The sequence below is a fragment of the Pelophylax lessonae genome (genome assembly GCF_965119305.1).
Source record: "Pelophylax lessonae genome assembly, chromosome: 3".
NCBI lineage: Eukaryota > Metazoa > Chordata > Amphibia > Anura > Ranidae > Pelophylax > Pelophylax lessonae.
In genome coordinates, this window is record NC_138770.1 from 432542883 (window position 1) to 432564473 (window position 21591).

General features: G+C 37.7%; 1 protein-coding gene across 8 annotated transcripts in view; it reads left to right on the plus strand.

The window, feature by feature from the left end:
• Nucleotides 1-21591, plus strand: part of EYA4 (EYA transcriptional coactivator and phosphatase 4) — a 374365-nt gene that overhangs the window by 296686 nt on the left and 56088 nt on the right. For 6 of the 8 annotated variants that reach the window (XM_082249699.1, XM_082249700.1, XM_082249702.1 and 3 more), the window contains 2 exons: nucleotides 1244-1424; nucleotides 14956-15092. In XM_082249699.1, the coding sequence (XP_082105825.1) occupies nucleotides 1244-1424; nucleotides 14956-15092 (318 nt within the window). The remainder of the gene's footprint in view (nucleotides 1-1243; nucleotides 1425-14955; nucleotides 15093-21591) is intronic. The other 2 variants (XM_082249701.1, XM_082249703.1) reach the window with 1 other exon arrangement.

A 21591-nucleotide genomic window follows, 5' to 3' on the forward strand; every position in this document is an offset into this window, starting at 1 on the left:
CCTTTGTTTCGGTTGTAAATAACTTAATTTGTAAATAAAATGCTTTGTACCAGAACATAGTTTTCATGTCATTTTAATTGGAGCAAATTATATAATAAAATGTGTCCCTTTTATCTACAGTAACACTATTTTCCTTTTAAACTAACGGTGATTATTAAAAAAAAAAAGGTTCCTTTTTTTTAGTTTTTTTGCCATAGATTGCATAAAAGCCTAAAGTGGTTCTAAAGCCTTAAGGTTTTTCACCTTAATGCATTCTATTCATTAAGCAAACCCAATTACTATATAATGCATAAGCATCATAAAATAAAAAAGCTCCCTTTACCTTCCCTGACTTAGCCAAATCCATTTTCGTTTCCCAGAAACTACAGTTCACAGTTGGAGGGTTTCAGCAACATTTGATGCTGTCAATTCATAAAGCAATGGGTAAGAATAGGCGTGGCCAGGTGCTATTAGCTATACAATGACTTGGATAAATGAGAACCATTACAGAAAAGCTATGGACGTGTGAATCATCAGTGACAATGCTGAGAGATAGACCCCCTACAACATATCTCATCCCACTGTAGTGAAAGCAGAGCTTACGTAAGAGTGGGACTGTTCTGGCTTCAGGAGCAGTGGAGAATTGTTGCCACGCCGTCACAGGGATGCATTATGTGGTTCAATGGCAGGCTCAGCATTTTTTAAATAGGAGACCATAGTTCTACTATAATAAACATTAGGATTTTTCTTTTACAAGTAGAATGCAAGCCTTTTATGTTTTAGAGACAAGGTTTTTTTCTCATAAAAAAGCCTACAGTCGTGGACTAGAGTCTCACTTTCACCAAAACGAATATATGTAAAGCATATGTCATACCTGATTTATTTACATGATCTAAATGTGTGCATTTTCAAGGAACAGTGCATGTATATATGTATTTGAATATATCAAGAACATCATGCAGAATAAAAGGTAGTGTTCAACTTTTTTTTGTCTTTAATTACATCATAGCCACCTGTTAAAGATCATTTCTGGAATTTACTGTAATGATAGGCTGTGTTAGTGCTTTTAGCATTACTAAAGTGCTAAGACCATACAGTTTGTAAGCGATTTTCTTTGGTTGGGTGTTAACAATATATTAAACCTACCTGAAGTAAAAGAATACTCCCTTCAACTTAGTGCTAAGAGCTTATTAATCCTCTCTGCTGCCAAATCTCAAATAATAATTTCACTACTTCACTTAACAAATTGTTCCTATTGTTCCAGGATTATCCCTCTTACACAGCTTTTGGCCAAAACCAATATGCACAGTATTACTCAGCATCAACATATTCAGCCTACATGACCCCAAATAACACAGTGGATGGCACCTCGTCATCTTCGACGTATCAGTTACAGGATTCACTTTCAGGTCTAACTAATCAACCAGGTACAGATCTTCATTCAGGTAAAACACTCACAGATTCTTTTAAGGTTCTCTTTTTTGGATTGTTTCCAGATTTACCCAGTCTTTTATAATGTGTTTGTTGTTTGGTGTAATTTTATGATGTACAAAACCTTACAAAAATGTTGATGCAGTATTGTAGTTTAAAAATATGCCATAATATATGGTAGTAGACAACAGACAGATGGGCCAGAAACGCAAATTGAGCAACAATGCTTCCTGGCCAAAGGGGAACAATTGAGTTCTGTCTGTGATACTTTTTTTAGAAAGTAGTACACCCTTAAAGCTTGTCCTGAAAATTTGGATGTTAATGCAAATAAAAAAGTATCACAGACAATACTCCATTGTTCTTATTTTACTTTTGCACTTTAACCAGCGGGATCCCCTCTCATTCTGGGATGACGTCAAATGACGTCTCCCCAGTGTCACCGCTCTCGCGCGCCCCCGATGACACATCTCTTTACCCATGTGATCGGCTGTGTCAAATCACAGCAGATCACATGAAAACACGGAAGTGCCATTTATCCTGATGATCAGTGCAGCCCCAGCAGTGCCCATCAGTGACACCAATCAGTGCCCTGATGATCAGTGCAGTGTCCATCAGTGACACCAGTCAGTGCCCATCAGTGACACCAATCAGTGTCCATCAGTGACACCAAACAGTGCCCATCAGTGCTGCCTATCTGTGCTGCCTAAGTGTCTATCATTGCTTATAAGTGCCTTCTATCGGTGTCAATTATCAGTGTCCATCAGTGCAGCATATTAGTGCCTCCTCATCAGTGTCACCTAGTCAGTGCCCCTCAGTGCGGCCTCATCAGTGCCCATAAGTGCTGCCTCATCAGTGCAGCCTATAAGTGCCCATCAGTGGTGACTCATCAGCACACATCAGTGAAGGACAAGAATTACTTATTTGCAAAATTTACTGACAGAAACTAAGAAAAACTTTTTTTCTACATTTTCAGTCTTTTTTCATTTTTTTTAGCAAAAAAATTAAAAACTCAGCAGTGCTTAAATACCACCAAAAGAAAGCTATATTTGTGTGAAAAAATAAAAAATAAAAATGTCATTTGGGTACAGCATTGCATGACCATGCAATTGTCATTCATAGTGTGACAGCACTGAAAGTTGAAAATTGGCCTTGGCAGGAAGCTATTAATGTAAATGAATGTAAATCAGTATAGTGCTGCTACTCTACACGGGTATATGGAACTGTTTCTAGGAGCGCTATGGAACTGTTTTTAAAACCTCTAAAACATGCTAAGAGAAGAATGCAAGCTTTAAAAAAATCATGATGCCTAATTAGCATCATCTTGTTCTGAAAAGGTTAATGCCGATCAACATTAGGAGAACCAGACAGTTAAAAGTCCAGTTGTCCAAAAACCATGCACTGCTGACTTATGCAATTCTAAAATAGATGCATACCTTGCGTTCAACAGGACAGCTGCTCATTCTGAATTAGAGATTAGCTTAATGAAATAAAGTTGGTTCTGAAGGAAGGAATAGTGAAGTGAAGGGCACAGCAGTTGAGGTACCGTTACAAAGAGTTTGGGCAAATTTCCAAGACCATTAGAGTGAAAATTTATATACGACATTAACTTAAGTTACTGATTTTTACATTTTAATTTGAAGTGGGTATAAACAATACATTTAGGAAATCTTTTTTAAAAGTACTGTGGACTAGTAAGCATAAAATATGACAGTGAAAAAATGATACAATTCTTTTGTAGTCTCCCAACCATTATATTAGATTGTAGAAAATACTGCTTTTGCACAGCACCTCACTAATTGATTTTGAATGATTGATTTTGTGTTACACTATACATGCTATCAATTCATTTTACTGAAGACACGTATCTAAATGTACAAACTTAGTCCAGTGATATTGTTGGTGATGACTAGATCATAGATTTTACATGATGCAACAGGGTAGAGCACACAGTTAAATTGTATTATTATCTTTTTTGGTCATATAAACTGTTTGAAAATAGTGATGATAAAAATAAATCATTAAATTCAAACTTACAGTGCTAAAAAGGTGAATAGTAGTCATTAATAATTTTCAAGCAAATCTAAATGTATGTTTTTGAGACAATTGACTTATCCATGGTATAACATTTTGTAAAGCCAACTATAATTTGGGCAATATGGTTTCCAATAGTGAAACTGTCTTAAACAGAGGTATACCTGTGATTTTAGTGAGTACTATGCATAGTGCTTGTAAAGAATAGTCCCTGCTAATCCTCTCTGGCAGACTTTATGACCAGTTAAATTATATATTTTTTTTGTGCTGTGCTGTGCTGTGTTGCATGCATCATAGCCTGCCAGCCATGCTGCCTTAACTTTGCTGCAGCTCAATACCGGACACTTTCACCCCCTTTCTGCCCAGGCCATTTTTTGCATTTCAGTGCTGCCACACTTTGAATGGTAATTGCTCAATCATGCAACGCTGTTCCCAAATAACATTTTTATTGTTTTTTTTTTTAATTTTATTTTTTAGACAGAGCGTTTTTTTTGGTGGTATTTAATTACCACTGTATTTTTTTATTTTTTTTTGCTACATAAGCAAAAAATTATTGAATAATAAATAAATATTAAAACCCATACTATTATCCGCTTGCCGAATGCCCGCCACATATATACTGTGTCAGGTTGTCTCGGCTGTGCAAATCGCCGTATGGGTACATCAGTTTGTGGGAGCAGTGCTGGGGGCAAGCATGCGCGGCCTCCGGCGCACTTCTGCCCCCACTCGGCAGCAGGGATGCCGAACCATCCTGCAATCACTCCCCGCGGAGAGAGAACACCGGTCAGCTATTGAAAACACAGCTGACTGTTGTTCTCTCTGAAATGATCACAGAGCGCCTGTGATCCTTCTATATAGGATCACAGGTCTCTATGATAATTTCACAAGTCCATCCCCCCACAGTTAGAAAACACTCCCCTAGGCTCACAATTAACCTCTTGATCGCCCCTAGGTTAACCCCTTCCCTGCCAGTGTCATTATTACAGTAACAGTGCATATTTTTAGCACTGATTACTGTAGTAATGTCACGGGTCCCCCCAAAAGTGTCAAAAATGTCAGTTAGGGGTCCGATCTGTCCGCCGCAATATCGCAGTCCCGCTAAAAATGGCTTATCGCTGCCATTACTAGTAAAAATAAATAAATAAAGAAAAAAAATGATATAAATCTTTCCCCTAGTTTGTAGACGCAATAACTTTTTGCGCAAACCATTTAAATTACGCATATTGGGATTTGTTTAACCAAAAATATATAGCAGAATATAAATTGGCCTAAAAGGATGAAAATGTCTTTTTTTTGCGGGGTGGGTGGGTGGGGGGGGGGGGATTTTATATAGCTGAATGTGAATTTTTTTTTTTTAGAATTGTTGCTCTTTTTTTGTTTATATATTTAAAATTAAAATCGCACAGGTGATCCGATACCACTAAAAGAAAGCTCTATTTGTGGGGGAAAAAAGGACATCAATTTTATTTGGGTACAGCTTTGCACGACCGTGCAATTTTTCATTAAAAAAAATGCAGTGCCAAATCTCAAAAAATGACCGGGTCATTAGGGGGCAAATCCTTCAGGTTCAGAAGTGGTTAAAAAAGATCTCTTTCAGCAGCTGCATAAAATACAAATATTTTGATCTAAAATAAGGTATATTTACATGCAGCGCTAAAAAATCCCTAGGTATCCTAAACCAGTGCAGTATCATACACCAATAATGCATTAATTATATGGACCTTTTGCACTGTGCAGACCATCCAATTAAAGTACATCAATTACATATATGTGCAAAGTTGCAGGAAAGAAAATAGCTTCATTCAACACATTCAGTAATATTGGGGGAAACCTCCCGCAGCGCTATTGTGTTCTGCTGCCAGGAAGCCTTCCCTGCTGGCAGAACATAAGGATTACTGCTGATGGCTATAGCTGTAATTGCATCTGACTGGCTGGTTGTACTTAGGCCGATCGATGGATCAATTTTAGTACAACCATTTTGCCCAGATATGAATCAAATCTCGCTGGTCCCTGCTGAAACAGACAAGATTCAATCCATCTATAACCGGCTTTACTGTGCTGCCTGCACTGACTATTATCAATTACATGGTTAGCTTAGTTAGCTCTCAGGACTAAAATACAAAGCCCTTCAATATTTTAGAGAATACGAGAAGGGTGGTCCTATCTTCTAATTTGTTGTTCTGATATGGAAAGGTAAGTGAGTGTTGTCATCCACGGACAGGTATTGGGAAATAATTATTGTACCTATAGGTAAGCCTTATTATAGGCTTACCTTTAGCTAAAAATTAACTAAGGGAGTGATAGCTGACCCTTTTAGATATTCTATGACATAAAATAACCAAAGCCATTACATGTCCATTGTCCACTACCTACAAGACACCGAAGGTCTCCCCTCATGAGAAGACAGCATGATCTTTAGACTTAGTAATGGTAATTTATAATTTTTATTTAGTACGGTGCTAAAAATGATAAATTGTGCTGTGGGTCAAAGAACATCAATGTTCATAGGATACTAGCCTATGAGTGCTGTTGGTCATAGAACATCAATGTTCATAGGATACTAGCCTTAATATGAGTGTTACCGACTTCAGCTCTGGAAGATTTACCCCCACTTTGTGACCAGGCCTTTTTTTGCAATATGGCACTGCATTACTTTAACTGACAATTGCAGTCATGCAACGCTGTATCCAAATAAAATGTTTGTCCTTTTTTTCCCACAAACAGAGCTTTCTTTTGGTGGTATTCGATCATGCATTTTTTTTTATTTTTTTACGCTATAAATAAAAAAAGACAGACAGTTTTGAATAATAAAAAACACAATTTTAACATTTTGCTATAAAACATAACCAATAAAAAAATTTAAAAAAAAATCGAATTTCTTCATCAATTTAGGCCAATATGTATTCTGCTACATGTTTCTGGTTACAAAAAAAAAATCCCAATAAGCATATATTGATTGGTTTGCGCAAAAGTTATAGCATCTACAAACTATGAGATATATTTATGGAATTTTTATTTATTTATTTTGTAATAGTAATGGCAGTGATCAGCGACTTATAGCAGGACTGGGATATTGTAGCAGACAATCGGACATTAACAACTTCAGCCCCAGAAGGATTTGTCCCCTTAATGACCAGGCTATTTTTTGCGATTCTTTAACGGAAAATTGCAGGGTTCTGCGACGCTGTACCCAAATACAATTTCCTTTTTTTCCCCAAAAATAGAGCTTTCTTTTGGTGGTAATTTATCATGTCTGGGGTTTTTAGATTTTAAGCTATAAACAAAAAAAGAGGGACAATTTTGAAAAAAATTTTTTACTTTCTGCTATAAAACATTCCCAATAAAAAAATATTAAAAATGTAATTTTTTTATCAGTTTGGGCCAATTTGTATTCTGCTTATTTTAATTGGTTTGCGCAAAAACAATGGGATAGATTTTTGGACTTTTTATTTATTTTTTTTATTGTAATGGCGGCGATCAGTGATTTTTAGCGGGACTGTGATATTGCGGCGGACAGATCGGACCCCTAACCAACATTTTTTACACTTTTTGGGGACCAGTGACACTAATACAGTAATCAGTGCTAAATAATATGCACTGGTACTGTATAAATGACACTGGCAGGGAAGAGGTTAATACTGGGGGTGATCAAAATGGTTAAATGTAAGCCTAGAGTGCTTGCTCACTGTGTGGGGGGATGGTTCTGTGACAGCCACAGAGAGATCGGAGTTTCAGCTTAGCTGAAACTGCTGATCTCTCCCTGCCTGTCTGACAGAAGATCCGCCTGCTTTGTTTACATAAGCAGGTGGGTCTTCTCTTGGTTTCTCCAATGATCGCGGGAGGGCAGCGGCAATCGAAGTCACGTAGTACTACGTGACTGAGCGCAGCCGAGCCGCCCTGCCGCAGTAATATTACGGCGGGCGGTTGGCAAGTGGTTAACTAACACTTTTGATACTTTTTGGGAACCAGTGACACTAATACAGTGATCAGTGCTAAAAATATGCGCTGTCACTGTACTAATGACACTGGCTGGGAAGGGGTTAACATCAGAGGCGATCAAGGAGTTAACTGTGTGCCTAGCCTGTATTTGTGCACTGTGTGGGAGGTGCTTTCACTAAGCGAAAGCATGGATTTATGTCCCTGCTTTGCAGGAACACAGGATCCATGCCTTCTATAATGACAGAACGGCAATCTACCTTGTTTCTATACGTGTAACCAATGATCGATTGGTGTTGGTAGACATCAAGTCCGTGGTACCCGCTGATCGGCTCCTGCTGAAGCGAGCCACAGGTGGCGTGCATTCGCGCCCACTACCTGGAAGTGTGGGATCACGTATATATTTACATGATCCTACGCTCAGCCACCGCCCATTTGCAGTAAAACTGGAATAAAATATTTTTGCAGTCATATACTTTCATAGCAGTTAAACTCCATGTGATATTTATGGCTGTGTTGCGGGCCCTAATTAGACAAATGTCAGAATAGGTCACTTGGCACAGAATTCTGGCACCTGTCAAGCAATTCCAGGCCAATATAGGTGCACTGAGCTACATGGCTCATTACTAGAGCACAGGGGTACATCAGCTTCTCTTTGTGAGTCTACAGCAATGTATATGGGTACTATGTCATAACCGATTCCTCAAGCTGGTCCCTCAGCTGGATGAGTGCTGAAAGATCATCACAATACTGGACCACAGCAACAGGTGGTGGATACAATCTTTCCATTGCCTTTGTATACGGGCAGTTAACATTAATTTAATTTTGTTTGTCAAACATGTACAATATGAAAATACGGCAAGAGCGCTATATACAGAATTGCATAATTCTCTCCTACAACATTGCTTGTTCTGGCTACTTTGCCTGTACTGTTTATGAGATTCAATCACCCCAGAGTACATTTTCCTTTGCAAGTAAAACATGTGCAAATTGTTTTTTTCCTTGTTGGACTTTTCCATTGAAATGTTTCTGCCTGCATAAATAATTTTTACTTTATTTTTCATGGGAAGGTCCTGTTAAATCCAGTGGTCTGCAATGCTTTGCTAAGCAGTATCACAACAGAAATGGTACAGAACAGCTGCCTGTGCTATAGTGCCCTTTTGGCTTGTAACAATTTGATTTTTTTCCAGCAGCCCAAGAAGCAGATGTGGTAAAGTGTGATCAGTATAAGTTTGAAAACTATAAAAAAAATGATGCCAGAAGTGGTCAAAGGGACTGTAAAAATCTCAGAGTCTTGATTATAGGAGAGGAAATGGATTTATAGACAGCTGGGGAAATGCAAAAATAGGAGATTCTGCCATTCAGAAAAAACACAAAGGTTATTGTAAATTTCTAAAGTCAGTGGGTATGTGCTTTCCGAACAAAAACCTATTAAATATACATATGAATGCATAGCTCCTGGTTCTTTTGTACTCCTATATATGAGTAAGGATTTTCTAATTTTTCCCACATGCCATTTAAAATGTGAAATTGGGATTTGCATGAAACAACGTCATGTTTGTGTTTAAATAGGATGCTGTGCAGTGTTTCCCTCAAACTCACTAAAGGCACATTTAAAGTCCACGGCGCTGTTGTAAAATAGTACTGTGCGGCAGAACAGGGCCAGAACTGCAGTTTGTTATGGGAAAAAACATGCATAAATAATGTGATCCTGTAAATTATTCCTAGGGTACGGTAAATGTACATTTGCAGGGTGTAGTGTCTGGTGTATTTTGATTAGCACATAGAAACATCATATAAAATGTTATTTATAAAGTGGTCACATGCAACTATGTGAAAAATTGTGCTTTTAAAGTTTGGAAAGATTTAGCACACCATATAACTAAAATTAAAAAAAAAAGAAAATACTACAAAATCTACTAAAGTATGTTATGATATAGATAATATTATGGCAGTGTTGGATATTATCGGTGGCACTTATCAATCCCTGCACTTTACAAACTATGTTATATACTGAGCAGGATATACTTTACTATTTTTTGAGCTTGTAGGTTGAGGTATTCATCAAAAAAGGAGAATTTGAGTACTTTACAGCAATAAAAAGTAAATCACTTGTGATTTTCTTGATTTTTCTCGGTACAAAATATTTTCCCACAGGGCACTTTCACCCCCTTCCTGACCAGGCCAATTTTCAGCTTTCAGAACTGTGACACTTTCAATGATAATTGTGCAGCCATGCAACAATGCACCTAAATTCATTGTTTTCATTTTTTTTTTTAGACAGATAGGGCTTTCTTTTGGTGGTATTTAATCACCACTGGGTTTTTTTATTTTTTGCTAAACATACAAAGACTGATAATTTTGAAAAAAAAAAAGTTTTCTTTGTTTCTGTTATTAAATTTTGCAAATAAGTAATTTTTCTTCTTCACTGATATGCGCTGATGAGGCTGCACTGATGGGCACTGATAGGCTGCACTGATGGGCAGTGATGATGCTGCACTGATGGGCACTGATGAGGCTGCACTAATGAGGCAGCACTGATGGGCACTGATGGTGTGGCACTGATGAAAAGCTGCACTTATGGGCCTTATGGGCACTAATGAGGAGGCACTGATGGGGCTGCACTGATAGGCACTGATAAGCAGCACTCATGGGCACTGATATTCAGCACTGATGGACACTGATGGGGCTTCACAGATAATCAGGGCACTGATGATCAGTACCCTGATTATCAGTGAAAATGTCCCCTGTCACAGGATAGCTGGTTATCGGTTCTCCTTCCCTCACACAGTGACAGCGCTGAAGAAAGGAAATGCTGATAACCGCAATTTGTTTGCATGTGATGAGCTGTGATTGGACACAGCTGATCACATGGTAAAGAAGTAAAGAATGGTAAAGAACATGTCATGAGAATCCTCGAATACTGACGGCATTCAATCAGATGCAGTCACTGTTAAACTGACAATTTTCTACCCAATTCCTTTGACAAAAGTTGATTGAAAAATCAACTTTTGTTGAATCAGCTGGTGCTAATAGTTACACTCATGGCTTGAATTTCAATAAATTTAGCAGGAATCAGCCTACATTTGAGCCATGTATCGTAGCCTTTGTGTATACTGGAGCTTCAGTCATGTGCAGACAACCTTTTGGTATTTATTATGTGCACACAAATTCATAGGGTGCAAGTATCAGATAAATAGTGGTGTGCCTAAAAAAAACATGTGCTGTTCTTGGGTATTGTTAAACAATGTTATGAATTTTAAAAAGACCATCACATCTACTAGCAAAGTATGCATACTTATGTTATTAACGGTGACTGTAAAAAAAAAGCAGTAAAAAAAATCCTTGGAGTATCACCATGTGCAAGCATAGATTTGCCTTCTTTGGCAATGGTCAGTGCATGTAACCTAAGCAAAGGTACTGCTGAACACTTTTAAGTGATTAATACCCATACATACATTGTCTTTTTTGATCTGATAGCACAAGATGGTTTCATTTTTTTTTTTTTTTTTTTCATTAAAAAGAAATGTTGACTTGTGCATGCCTTGGAGCACCTTAAAGCGGAGTTCCAACCTAAAAATAAACTTTGCAGCATCAGTTAGAGTACAAAAACCTAAAAAAGAATTGGATAATTAATATATTTTTTTTTTGTTTCACTTACCTTGTTTTTAACTTACCTTCCTTCCTCTTCCTCCTTGTGTGGCCGTGGCCCCCGACGTCACTTCCTCCTTTGCATTGCGTCCTGGGAGATTAGCATCATCAATCCCAGGATGCAATGGAAATGGCCGGCTGCTACTCTGAGTGCCGATTGCAATCTACAGCGCATACGCGAGATTGCGATCGGCATTCTGGGTAGCCCAGAACCAGGAAGAGGAACACAGCGGGGGACACCACAGCTTCAGATGCCCACGCCAGAGATGGCCGCGCTCTGCAATCAATTTTAAGGATAAGTATTTATCTTTATTCAGTAAATGTAATGTACTATAATGTGGGGTTAGTGTTAGGGTAATTGGGGGTAGCTTAGAATTAGGGGGGTATTTTTAGCTCAAAAAAGTGTATCTGGACGGAACTCCGCTTTAACAAAAGGCACTGATGCCTAGACACACTCACATACCAGGATGGGCACTGCTATTTTTCAGGAGGATGTCCAAATAGAATAGGAAATTTTTCAGAGTACTGAACATGACAAATCTACACTTTTTGCACTAAGTCCCAATCTAGCTTTGTTTATACTTGATATTTCAATAAAGGAACACAAAAACTACCAAACTTCAATGTGGCTTTTTTGACATATATAAAGTAAATTAGGAGTAACAATCAATATGTATTCCAGTAGATAGAGAACTACAAGGTTAACATACAATAAAATCTGAATTATCTGGTGTTTTGATATGATTTTTTTATACACGTAATGTATTTTATAAATGTTGTTATCAGAATATTAAATAAACGTATACATTTTTAATATTAATTAACGGTGCCTTAAAAGTCCTTGCAACTGGTCCCACAGTATTCTGGGACCTGTCATGTGTCCCAGAAGACTTCGGGAGAGAGGGGGCAAAGGAGAACTTCCGCTTCCATTCGCCTAAGGCAATCAAAGTGGAAGTATGAGCGGGTACCTGTTAATGTTTTCACACACACATACAAATGTATGGCCCCCTCCCCAAATCTGGTTTGTGAAATGGAGCTTTTTCGGGATGAGTCCTAAAGCGGAACTTCCCCTTTTGGGTGGAGCTCCACTTTAGGGTACAGTTCATAAACTCTAATTTAGGAGCTACCCAAATCCAAGCATTTTATTGTTTTTTTTATTCATTTAAATTTAAATATTATTCATTTACATCCTAAATTAATATTCTATTTTTTGTTTGGAACAGGGATCTTCTTTAACACTCCTGCTTATCTTTAGCTTCACATATTGCTACAAACATATTACATATTTTTTTTACAAGTGCTAGATCTGACATTAGCTACAATGTAATGCAATGAGATGACTTAGTGCCGGCTCACACTATAGCGTGTGCGGCGATCGCATGTAATATCGGAGCGCAATGCTCCTTCATTACATGCGATCGGATGTGCAGTGCGAATTCAGCCATACACTTTGTATGGCTAAATTCGCACTGCACCCGCACAAAAGTCGCACATGACCCTTTTTTCAGCCACATCAGGATCGGATCGCACAGTGGTTCACACTTGTGCGATCCGATCCTGTGCGAACTGTCAGATCGCACTGCGATATGCGATCAAACTGGGGGTGTCGTTAACATTTCATTGACACCCCCTGCGTAGCGCATATGGCAGTGTGAACTGTCAGATGTGCGTTTGCGATGCGGGAACAGGCTGCAAATTCGCAGCCTTCCCGCATCGCACAAGTGTGACCCGGCACTGAAGTTGGTTGTATTACTTGTACAGCACCATGTGAATATCATCTGTTTTAAGGAGAGAAGGAAATAGACTGAAATTCAAAGTCACACTTATATGCTTTCAATTTTAATAGAATAAACTGATGTAAAGCCCAAATGTTAATGTTTTCACACACGCATATATATATATACACTGAATATCAGCCAAATGCGGTAGTAGATGTCACATACATAAAGTGAGATATGAAAGAGGCTAAATATTAAAGGTGCAAGCTGCAATAATTTACAGCACATGTCAAGTACATAAGTTCAGTACTTCATTCTAACAATATCTGGACTTTCTGTTTTAAACCTTGTTTGGCTTATCTTGGTGTAAGAGATGTTGAAGCATTTCTACAAATAAAATAGAGCAGTGTTAGAAGCAAGGTTTCCACTTTAGCAATAGATTTTCCAATTCCCCGATAAACTCTTTGATATTTTAATGATAAAGGTTTCTAATGCCTGAAGAGTTTACTCGTTGTTTGTCTCACCTTCTCTGGCAAAAGCTTTAGAATATCTCATATCAGATAAGAATGGTGCATAGGGTATAGTAACCCAAGCTCAGACAAATTCAGATTTATTACATGATGTAGCTCTTCTATATGATGTAGCTAATATATTTAGGCATAATAATCACTAATTTTTGGTAAGAAAGGTTGTTCAGGAAATGGGCACTATTTCACTAATAAAGCATTATCTGAGAACTATGATGACCCATGAAAGACTAAGGCTGGCCATACATTATACAATTTTCTTGTACAATTTTCCACTAGGTTTACCAAAACCATATACTAGGAAGTCTAACATAAACTGTTTGTATAAAGTATGGCCAGCTTAAAGTAATACAAAAGGCTCCAATAATGAAAAATAATAATAATATCAAACATGTCATACTTACCTGCTCTGTGTAATGGTTTTGCACAGTGCATCTCTGATCTTCCTCCTCTCTGGTCCCCGCTGGCTCTTCTGGCTAACCCCACCACGGTTGCCCTGAAATCTCTTGGGCATTCTTTTAAATAGCAGGCTCCTACGAAGGTGCTGTAGACAGGAAACCATCTTCTTGATTCTCCAGTCTTCAACACTGGGCAGCTTAAATTACCTAGGCCCAAGCACAGGCCCCAGGCAAAACTCCCTGTAGTAAATTCTTCCCAAGCAGCATCCTGAGAGAGAAGAACTTCTGGACTCACATCCTCTCCAGGTGAAGCCTGGGAGGCAAGGGTCCTTTTAGATGGTCTCTCTAAATATTTATTTTCTACCAAGTCCAGATCACTACTATAAATGCCTTAGTGATTTGCCAGGGTAGAATAAATATTTATACCCCAATACACTTTATTCTCTCTACTGGAGAACACCCCCAAGAAGCAGACAGAAGCAATGGCCTTGGGCATAGAAAAAGTTTTACAAATGCAGATAACATAAACAAAGCTCAGGTAGATGCAAGGCTTCATACACACTTTAGTGAATACACAAGAACATCCAAAATCTGTGGCTTCCAGCTGAAAGTGCGACTTTTAAATGTTCTCCATTTGTGAAGGAGTAGCTGTGCGAAGCAAAGAAATAAAACTTAAACAAATTAGGATCTGCATAATAAAATACACATTACATGCCATGTAAAATTGTACAAAGATAATATTTGCTAAATACTTGGATGTAACAAATATTTCTGATCAATACAAGCTTTCAAACTTGCTCTGTAGTGCTCTGTAGTCATTGTGCACTGGCATTGGATGCCCCTTTTGCCACCCACATATATGAAATCAGAGTTATGCCTCTGTTTGCAGGTACCAGGAATAGATAAGGCTGAATGAAAAGATTTTTAAAAATCTGTGATTGTTTATTTTATTTTTATTTTTTTTTTTTACCATGAGAAAAAGAGAGGCTCTTTTAATTGAATATAAAGAGATTTTTGGTAGTGCTTACAATTATTCGTATGACTGGTAAAACAATAAAAAGTATTCCTTTATCAATCTACAGACATCAGTCACTGTTAAAATTCTAAACTCAAACCAATTTTATAACACCTACTCAATATAAACATGAATGAATACTGGTAAAGGGCAATCAAGATTTATAATGTTGAAGTTAAACATGGTGACTTACTACTAGTGTTGTGGAGATTTAGCTGGTAACACCCGGTATATTAAGATTTTTTTCTAATTTATGCTTATATTTTCAGGGGATTTTGACACAGTACAGAGTCCCTCAACACCTATCAAAGACCTTGACGACAGGACGTGTAGAAGTGCTGGGTCAAAGTCACGAGGAAGAGGCAGAAAAAATAATCCTTCACCCCCTCCTGACAGCGATTTGGAGGTAAGAACTCATTTATTAGCGCATTGGAATGTCCCTTGTGAAGCTGCAGCTAGCTGCTCTGTTTGAACAGAGGTGTGTACAAAGGCCTGTCAACTAACTGTCCCTGATTAGTTATTTCAGCCTGTATTCGGTGTGTTTGCTCTCTGGCTCAAGAATAATGGCTAGCTTATTTTTTAGTTGTAAACTATTTATTTTTATAGACTGTTGTAGCCAACATTTAGGAAATTCCAGTTTATTTTCAGCTATGAAGACGCAGAACTGGCTATTTTCCCAGGGTCTATTGAATATGGATTTACACGTGCAATTGAGTAGTTTGGTGTTAAGGTTTAAGAGCTGTTCCAAAATGCCAAAACAACTCGAGTGTTTTCACTTAAACATGGGATATTCTTTGAAAATGGCTCAGTTATTCATGGTATGCATTTATATTTTTATAATGAACTGAATGAAGGGTTTGTCCTTTATGTATACTTATTTTTAGTCAATGCTCTTTTGAATTGCTAGTACATAAATGTTATATTTTAAGAAAATATTGAGTTTTAAATGAATATGTATGTAATATGTGGGATGTCTCTCATAGAAGTAATAGGAAGTTTGAATGTAGTATGGAACATCACTTAAAAGAAGCCTTTATTAGAATGTCAATGGATGCGTGATACGCCCCCCTCGTACCATGACTGGATTCGCAAAGTGAACGTTACTATCCCATATAAGAAATTACTCTACGCTCATAGGGGTTGTCCTACAAAATTCAAAAAAATCTGGGACAGGTGGTTACAGGCCCTGGAGACATGTGTCTAGACGCCCTATCTTTTTCGCCCTTAGTGCTCCTGGTAGTCCGCACTCCAATTATGCTCTTATACTCCTTGTCTTGCTTGGCTTCACTGACTCAGCAATCATCTCCTTAATGTACACTAATATACGTGGGGTTCTCCTTCTGTTTTCTTTTTATATGTACTGGTATACTGATGGTATTTGTAACCGTTTCCGCATTTACATTATGTTTGCTCGGTTTGATTACTGTGTACACCTTAACCTTGTACATTTTTGTTTTATTCTTGCCTTTGTTCCCGTGCATTACCCCTGTTGTTTGTTTCAATAAAGAACTTGTTTGATGAAAAAGAAGCCTTTTTTAAATATTATTCACAGGCTTACTTACACCACTTGACCTCCTGGTCTATCCTACACCCTCCCAATCAGTCAGAGATTGAGAGGATCTGTAATATAGCCACCTATCCAAATTCTCTCTTATTGCCAACCACCACTTCCATCAATTTGTTACCCCTTATAGGCCATACTAGGGACTATTGAATGCATTGCAAAAATAGTTTTTTTTTTACTTCTTTTTTTTTTCTTCTTTTTTTTTTACTTCGCCAATGATATCCTTTCTTTACATGCTACCATTACCTTCCAGTCTCAGCCAATACCATGGCACAAAGCTTACTGGACGATCCCTGTTTCAATTCAGGGTCATTATCCAAAAAAACCCTAAGACTCTTCTTTCTTTTCAGGAAATGGACAGCCTTATGGTCTCCTTTTTTTGCAGTAGTATATGTCTTTTACTGCCATCAGCAGGGGCTCAGATATTTCATGAGGAGGTTGGGATACCCAACCCCAGAAACTCTCCCTTGTTTTCTTGGCCATTATCCCAACCTGTTTAACACTCTCAGTATTAGTGGTGAACTAGCAGTAATCTTCCTCAAAGACATGACCACACTTATGTGTACTTCACTGCTCACTGCTGGAACACATATTCCTGATGTTTACTTGCTTATAGAAAATCACATAGTTTTCTGGTTTTTGCAACTTTATTGCAAATGTTATGTATGGATGGTATCCTTGCTCATTATTCTTCAATTATGCATTATCCTTGAAATGTAACATTGTCATACCTTTTTAACAGTTGTATTGTTTGTCACTGATTTTAAAAATGTGAAAAAATAAACCTTTAATGAGAGAAATAGGGAGGCTACCATATTTTTCCTTCTTCTTCAAAAAAAAAAAAAAAAATGCTGGTTTTCTGGCTTTTTCATGCAGTCATGCATGCATGCATCCAGTGAAGCCAAAGCAAAGTCGGAACTCCTGATCTGCATATTTATTCCAGGTCAGTAACTCAAAGTACAGAAGCCAGTGAATCAGCACGATCACCAAGCAACTAACAGAAGGAGCGATCAGCAATGGCATCCTCCATATTTCTGCCCTCTCAGGTTCATTTTAAAAAGGAATCAGTCATCTTTATTTTTATATTTTTCATGATTTAACTTTTTTTTTTTTCAAATATTTGGTATCCCATTTAAACCCGTTTGCAGCTCAGGTTATACAGAATTTTGCATAAAAAATTCTACAGGGTGCATTTTCAAAATTTAAAAAAAATATATGTTTCACAAAAAAACATTCATTTAAATATGTTAAATACAATACATATACTGTATTAAAATGCTTTCAGACTAATGAGAAAATGCATGGTTTCCTTTAAAAGAGAACTCATGTTGTTTGCATGTACAACCACAATTACCAAAAAGTTGGGATGCTGTGTAAAATCTACAAAAAACAGAATGCAATTATTTTCAGATCTCATAACCTTTTTATTGTATTCACAATAATTAGAAAAACATATCAAATGTTTAAACTGAGAAAATGTACAAGTTTAGGAAAAAAATACGGCCATTTTGAAATGAATGGCTGTAACATGGCTCCAAAACAGTTGGGACAGGGCAAAAAAAAAATGAAAGGGTGGACTTACTCTAAAAAAGGGTTACCCCCCCCCCCCACCCCCTCCCTGCAGCATAGGTTCCTAAAGTTTACTTGGGATTAATGTGTTCTACAGAGTGATAGAGAGAAGCTCATCAGTATGCTGCTTCTATTTTAACTGTCCAGTTACACACTGGGGGTGGGCAGGACCTGTCAGTGTTAATCAACTGCAGTAGAGACAATTCAGGTCTCCTGCCTTGCCAGAGAGGGTCGTGCGGTGCGAGAGAGAGTTGTTTAAATGTAGGGACTGAATAGACTGAATTACAAATCATTTGGCAGGTAGAATGCTCTGATGTATGTATTTAGTAGGTTTAGCTGTTTGTATGGAGTTCACATTTAATGGAAACTCTTAATGAAAGAAATATGCTGACCGTCTGTGTCCAACATTCTGAGTCACTAACTTGAAACATGAATACATAAAGGAGTTCTCACTTTATTTGTCCAAGTCAAGTGACTCAGAAGAACTTGAAGCCAGAGGGTCAGCATGGCAGCCTGGCTAGTCACATTTTAACAAGATCAGCAACAGTGACTTATATACACAATTTCTCTAATGACGCATTACGTTTAATTGCAGAACTAAATACCGTTAACTCATATTGCATAATGGACTCTAAATGATTCTGATTTTACTATTTTAAATTGTATAGAGTTGGTAAAAAATAAGTAAAAGACAAATATTTGAATTATTTTATTATTATTAGGACAATACACAAGTTAATAAGGCCCAGTTTTGCATGTTGTCTTTAGAATAATATTTGAACAAACTATACATCTATTCCCAGCCTTTCTGTGAATGATGTAACAAAAGTGAACTGTGCTGTAAACGGGAGCTCAGTGCTGTATCCCATACAGCTGTATGATCTTACATTAATGCACTTGGAGGGAATGAGCTGCCAAAAGGCATAATATGACTTAGTAAACACAAAAAGCATCAAGGGAGCAGTTCCATACATTATCCATTGGAGAAAACTAGCCAAAACCATCTTTTGCCTGTTTACAGGAAACACTAAACAGGCATATCTACTTTTGGGAATTGTAAAGTGAAACAAAATAGAAAATAAGGATTTCAAGCAAATGTGTCATATATATATATATATATATATATATATATATATACAGTATCTCACAAAAGTGAGTACACTCCTCACATTTTTGTATAAATATTTTAATATATCTTTTCATGTGATAACACTGAAGAAATTACACTTTGCTACAATGTAAAGTAGTGAGTGTACAGCTTGTAAAACAGTGTAAATTTGCTGTCCCCTCAAAATAACTCACAGCCATTAATGTCTAAACTGCTGGCAACAAAAGTGAGTACACCCCTAAGTGAAAATCTCCAAATTGGGCCCAAAGTGTCAACATTTTGTGTGGATACCATTATTTTCCAGCACTGCCTTAACCCTCTTGGGCATGGAGTTCACCAGAGCTTCAAAGGTTGCCACTGGAGTCCTCTTCCACTCCTCCATGACAACATCACGGAACTGGTAGATGTTAGAGACCTTGCGCTCCTCCATCTTCCATTTGAGGATGCCCCACAAATGCTCAATAGGGTTTAGGTTTGGAGACATGCTTGGCCAGTCCATCACCTTTACCCTCAGCTTCTATAGCAAGGCAGTGGTTGTCTTGGAGGTGTGTTTGGGGTCGTTATCATGTTGGAATACTGCCCTGCTGGCCAATCTCTGAAGGGAGGGGATCATATTCTGCTTCAGTATGTCACAGTACATGTTGGCATTCATGGTTCACTCAATGAACTGTAGCTCCCCAGTGCCAGAAGCACTCATGCAGCTTCAGACCATGACACTCCCACCACCATGCTTGACTATAAGCAAGACACACTTGTCTTTGTACTCTTCACCTTGTTGCCGCCACACACGCTTGACACCATCTGAACCAACTACGTTTATTTTGGTCTCATCAGACCACAGAACATGGTTCCAGTAATCCATGTCCTTAGTCTGCTTGTCTTCAGCAAACTGTTTGCAGGCTTTTTTGTGCATCGTATTTAGAAGAGGCTTCCTTCTGGGACGACAGCCATGGAGACCAATTAGATGCAGTGTGTGGCGTATGGCCTGAGCACTGGCAGGCTGACCCCCCACCCCTTCAACCTCTGCAGCAATGCTGACAACACTCATATGCCTATTTCCCAAAGACAACAACCTCTGGATATGAAGCTGAGCATGTGTAATTAACCTCTTTGGTCAACCATGGTGAGGCTTGTTCTGAGTGGAACCTGTCCTGTTAAACCGCTGTATGGTCTTGACCACCATGCTGCAGCTCAGTTTCAGGGTCTTGCCAATCTTCTTATAGCCTAGGCTATCTTTATGTAGAGCAACAGTTCTTTTTTCAGATCCTCAGAGAGTTCTTTGCCATGAGATGCCATGTTGAACTTCCATGGACCAGTATGAGAGAGTGAAAGCGATAACACCATATTTAACACACCTGCTCTCCATTCACACCTGAGACCTTGTAACACTAATGAGTCACATGACATTGTGGAGGTAAAATGGCTAACTGGGCCCAATTTGGACATTTTCACTTAGGGGTGTTCTTACTTTTGTTGCCAGCATTTTTTACACTAATGGCTGTGTGTTGAGTTATTTTGAGGGGACAGCAAATTTACACTGCTATACAAGCTGTACACTTACTACTTTACATTGTAGCAAAGTGTAATTTCTTTAGTATTGTCACACGAAAAGATATAATAAAATATTTACAAAAATGTGAGGGGTGTACTCACTTTTGTGAGATACTGTATATATATATATATATATATATATATATATATATATATATATATATATATATATAGTTATCTGTATTACTTTACAGGAAATTAGCTTCTACTTCTGCAAACTAACTAAAATGTAGATTAAGGCTTTGGTTTGTAATGCTTGATGACTGACACAAAATCATATTTCCAGTTGTCTCCTATCAGAAGTTATAACACTATATGTGGTGGAGTTGGGAAAGGCAAGGTTTGGAGAAAGGAATAGGTTTTTGGCACATAAGTGTCTATGAAAATATTATAGGTTCAGAAATAGAAAGATTTTACATGTGGTAGCAAATATAACTACTTGAAAAGATACTTTTTTATTTGATTCTAAAAAAGTATTAAGTTAATATACTGTATATAACTAAACATCAGCCAAAATAGTCATTGAGGTTTCTGATTGCGCTGCATCATCTACACTGAAGATTTGTATATATGAAAGAGGTTGTGGCAGATATTTTTGAGCTTTTGATCTACACTTCACCTGGCATTCAAACATTTTTCTGGAAAAGATAGGGGCATGTGGAAAGACCATTGTGATTATTGAAAATAGGCATTGAGTAAGTCTGCAACATCAAGCAATGTTCTTTAACCATTTGCTTACTAGGTACTTAAACCCCCTTCCTGTCCAGGCCAATTTTCATCTTTCAGCGCTTTCACATTTTGAATGACAATTGCCTGGTCATGCTACACTGTACCAAAATGAAATTTGTATAATTTTTTTTCACACAAATAGAGCTTTATTTTGGTGGTATTTGACCACCACTTAGGTTTTAATTTTTTGCTAAACAAACGAAAAAAGACTGAAATGTTTTAAGAAAAAATAACAGTTTTTATAGTTGCAAACAGGTAATTTTTCTCCTTTATTGATGAGTGCTGGTGAGGCTGCACTGATGGGCACAGATTGGCTTAACTAATAGGCACTGATAGACTGCACTGATAGGCACTGATAATGCGGCACTGATCAAGAGGCACTGA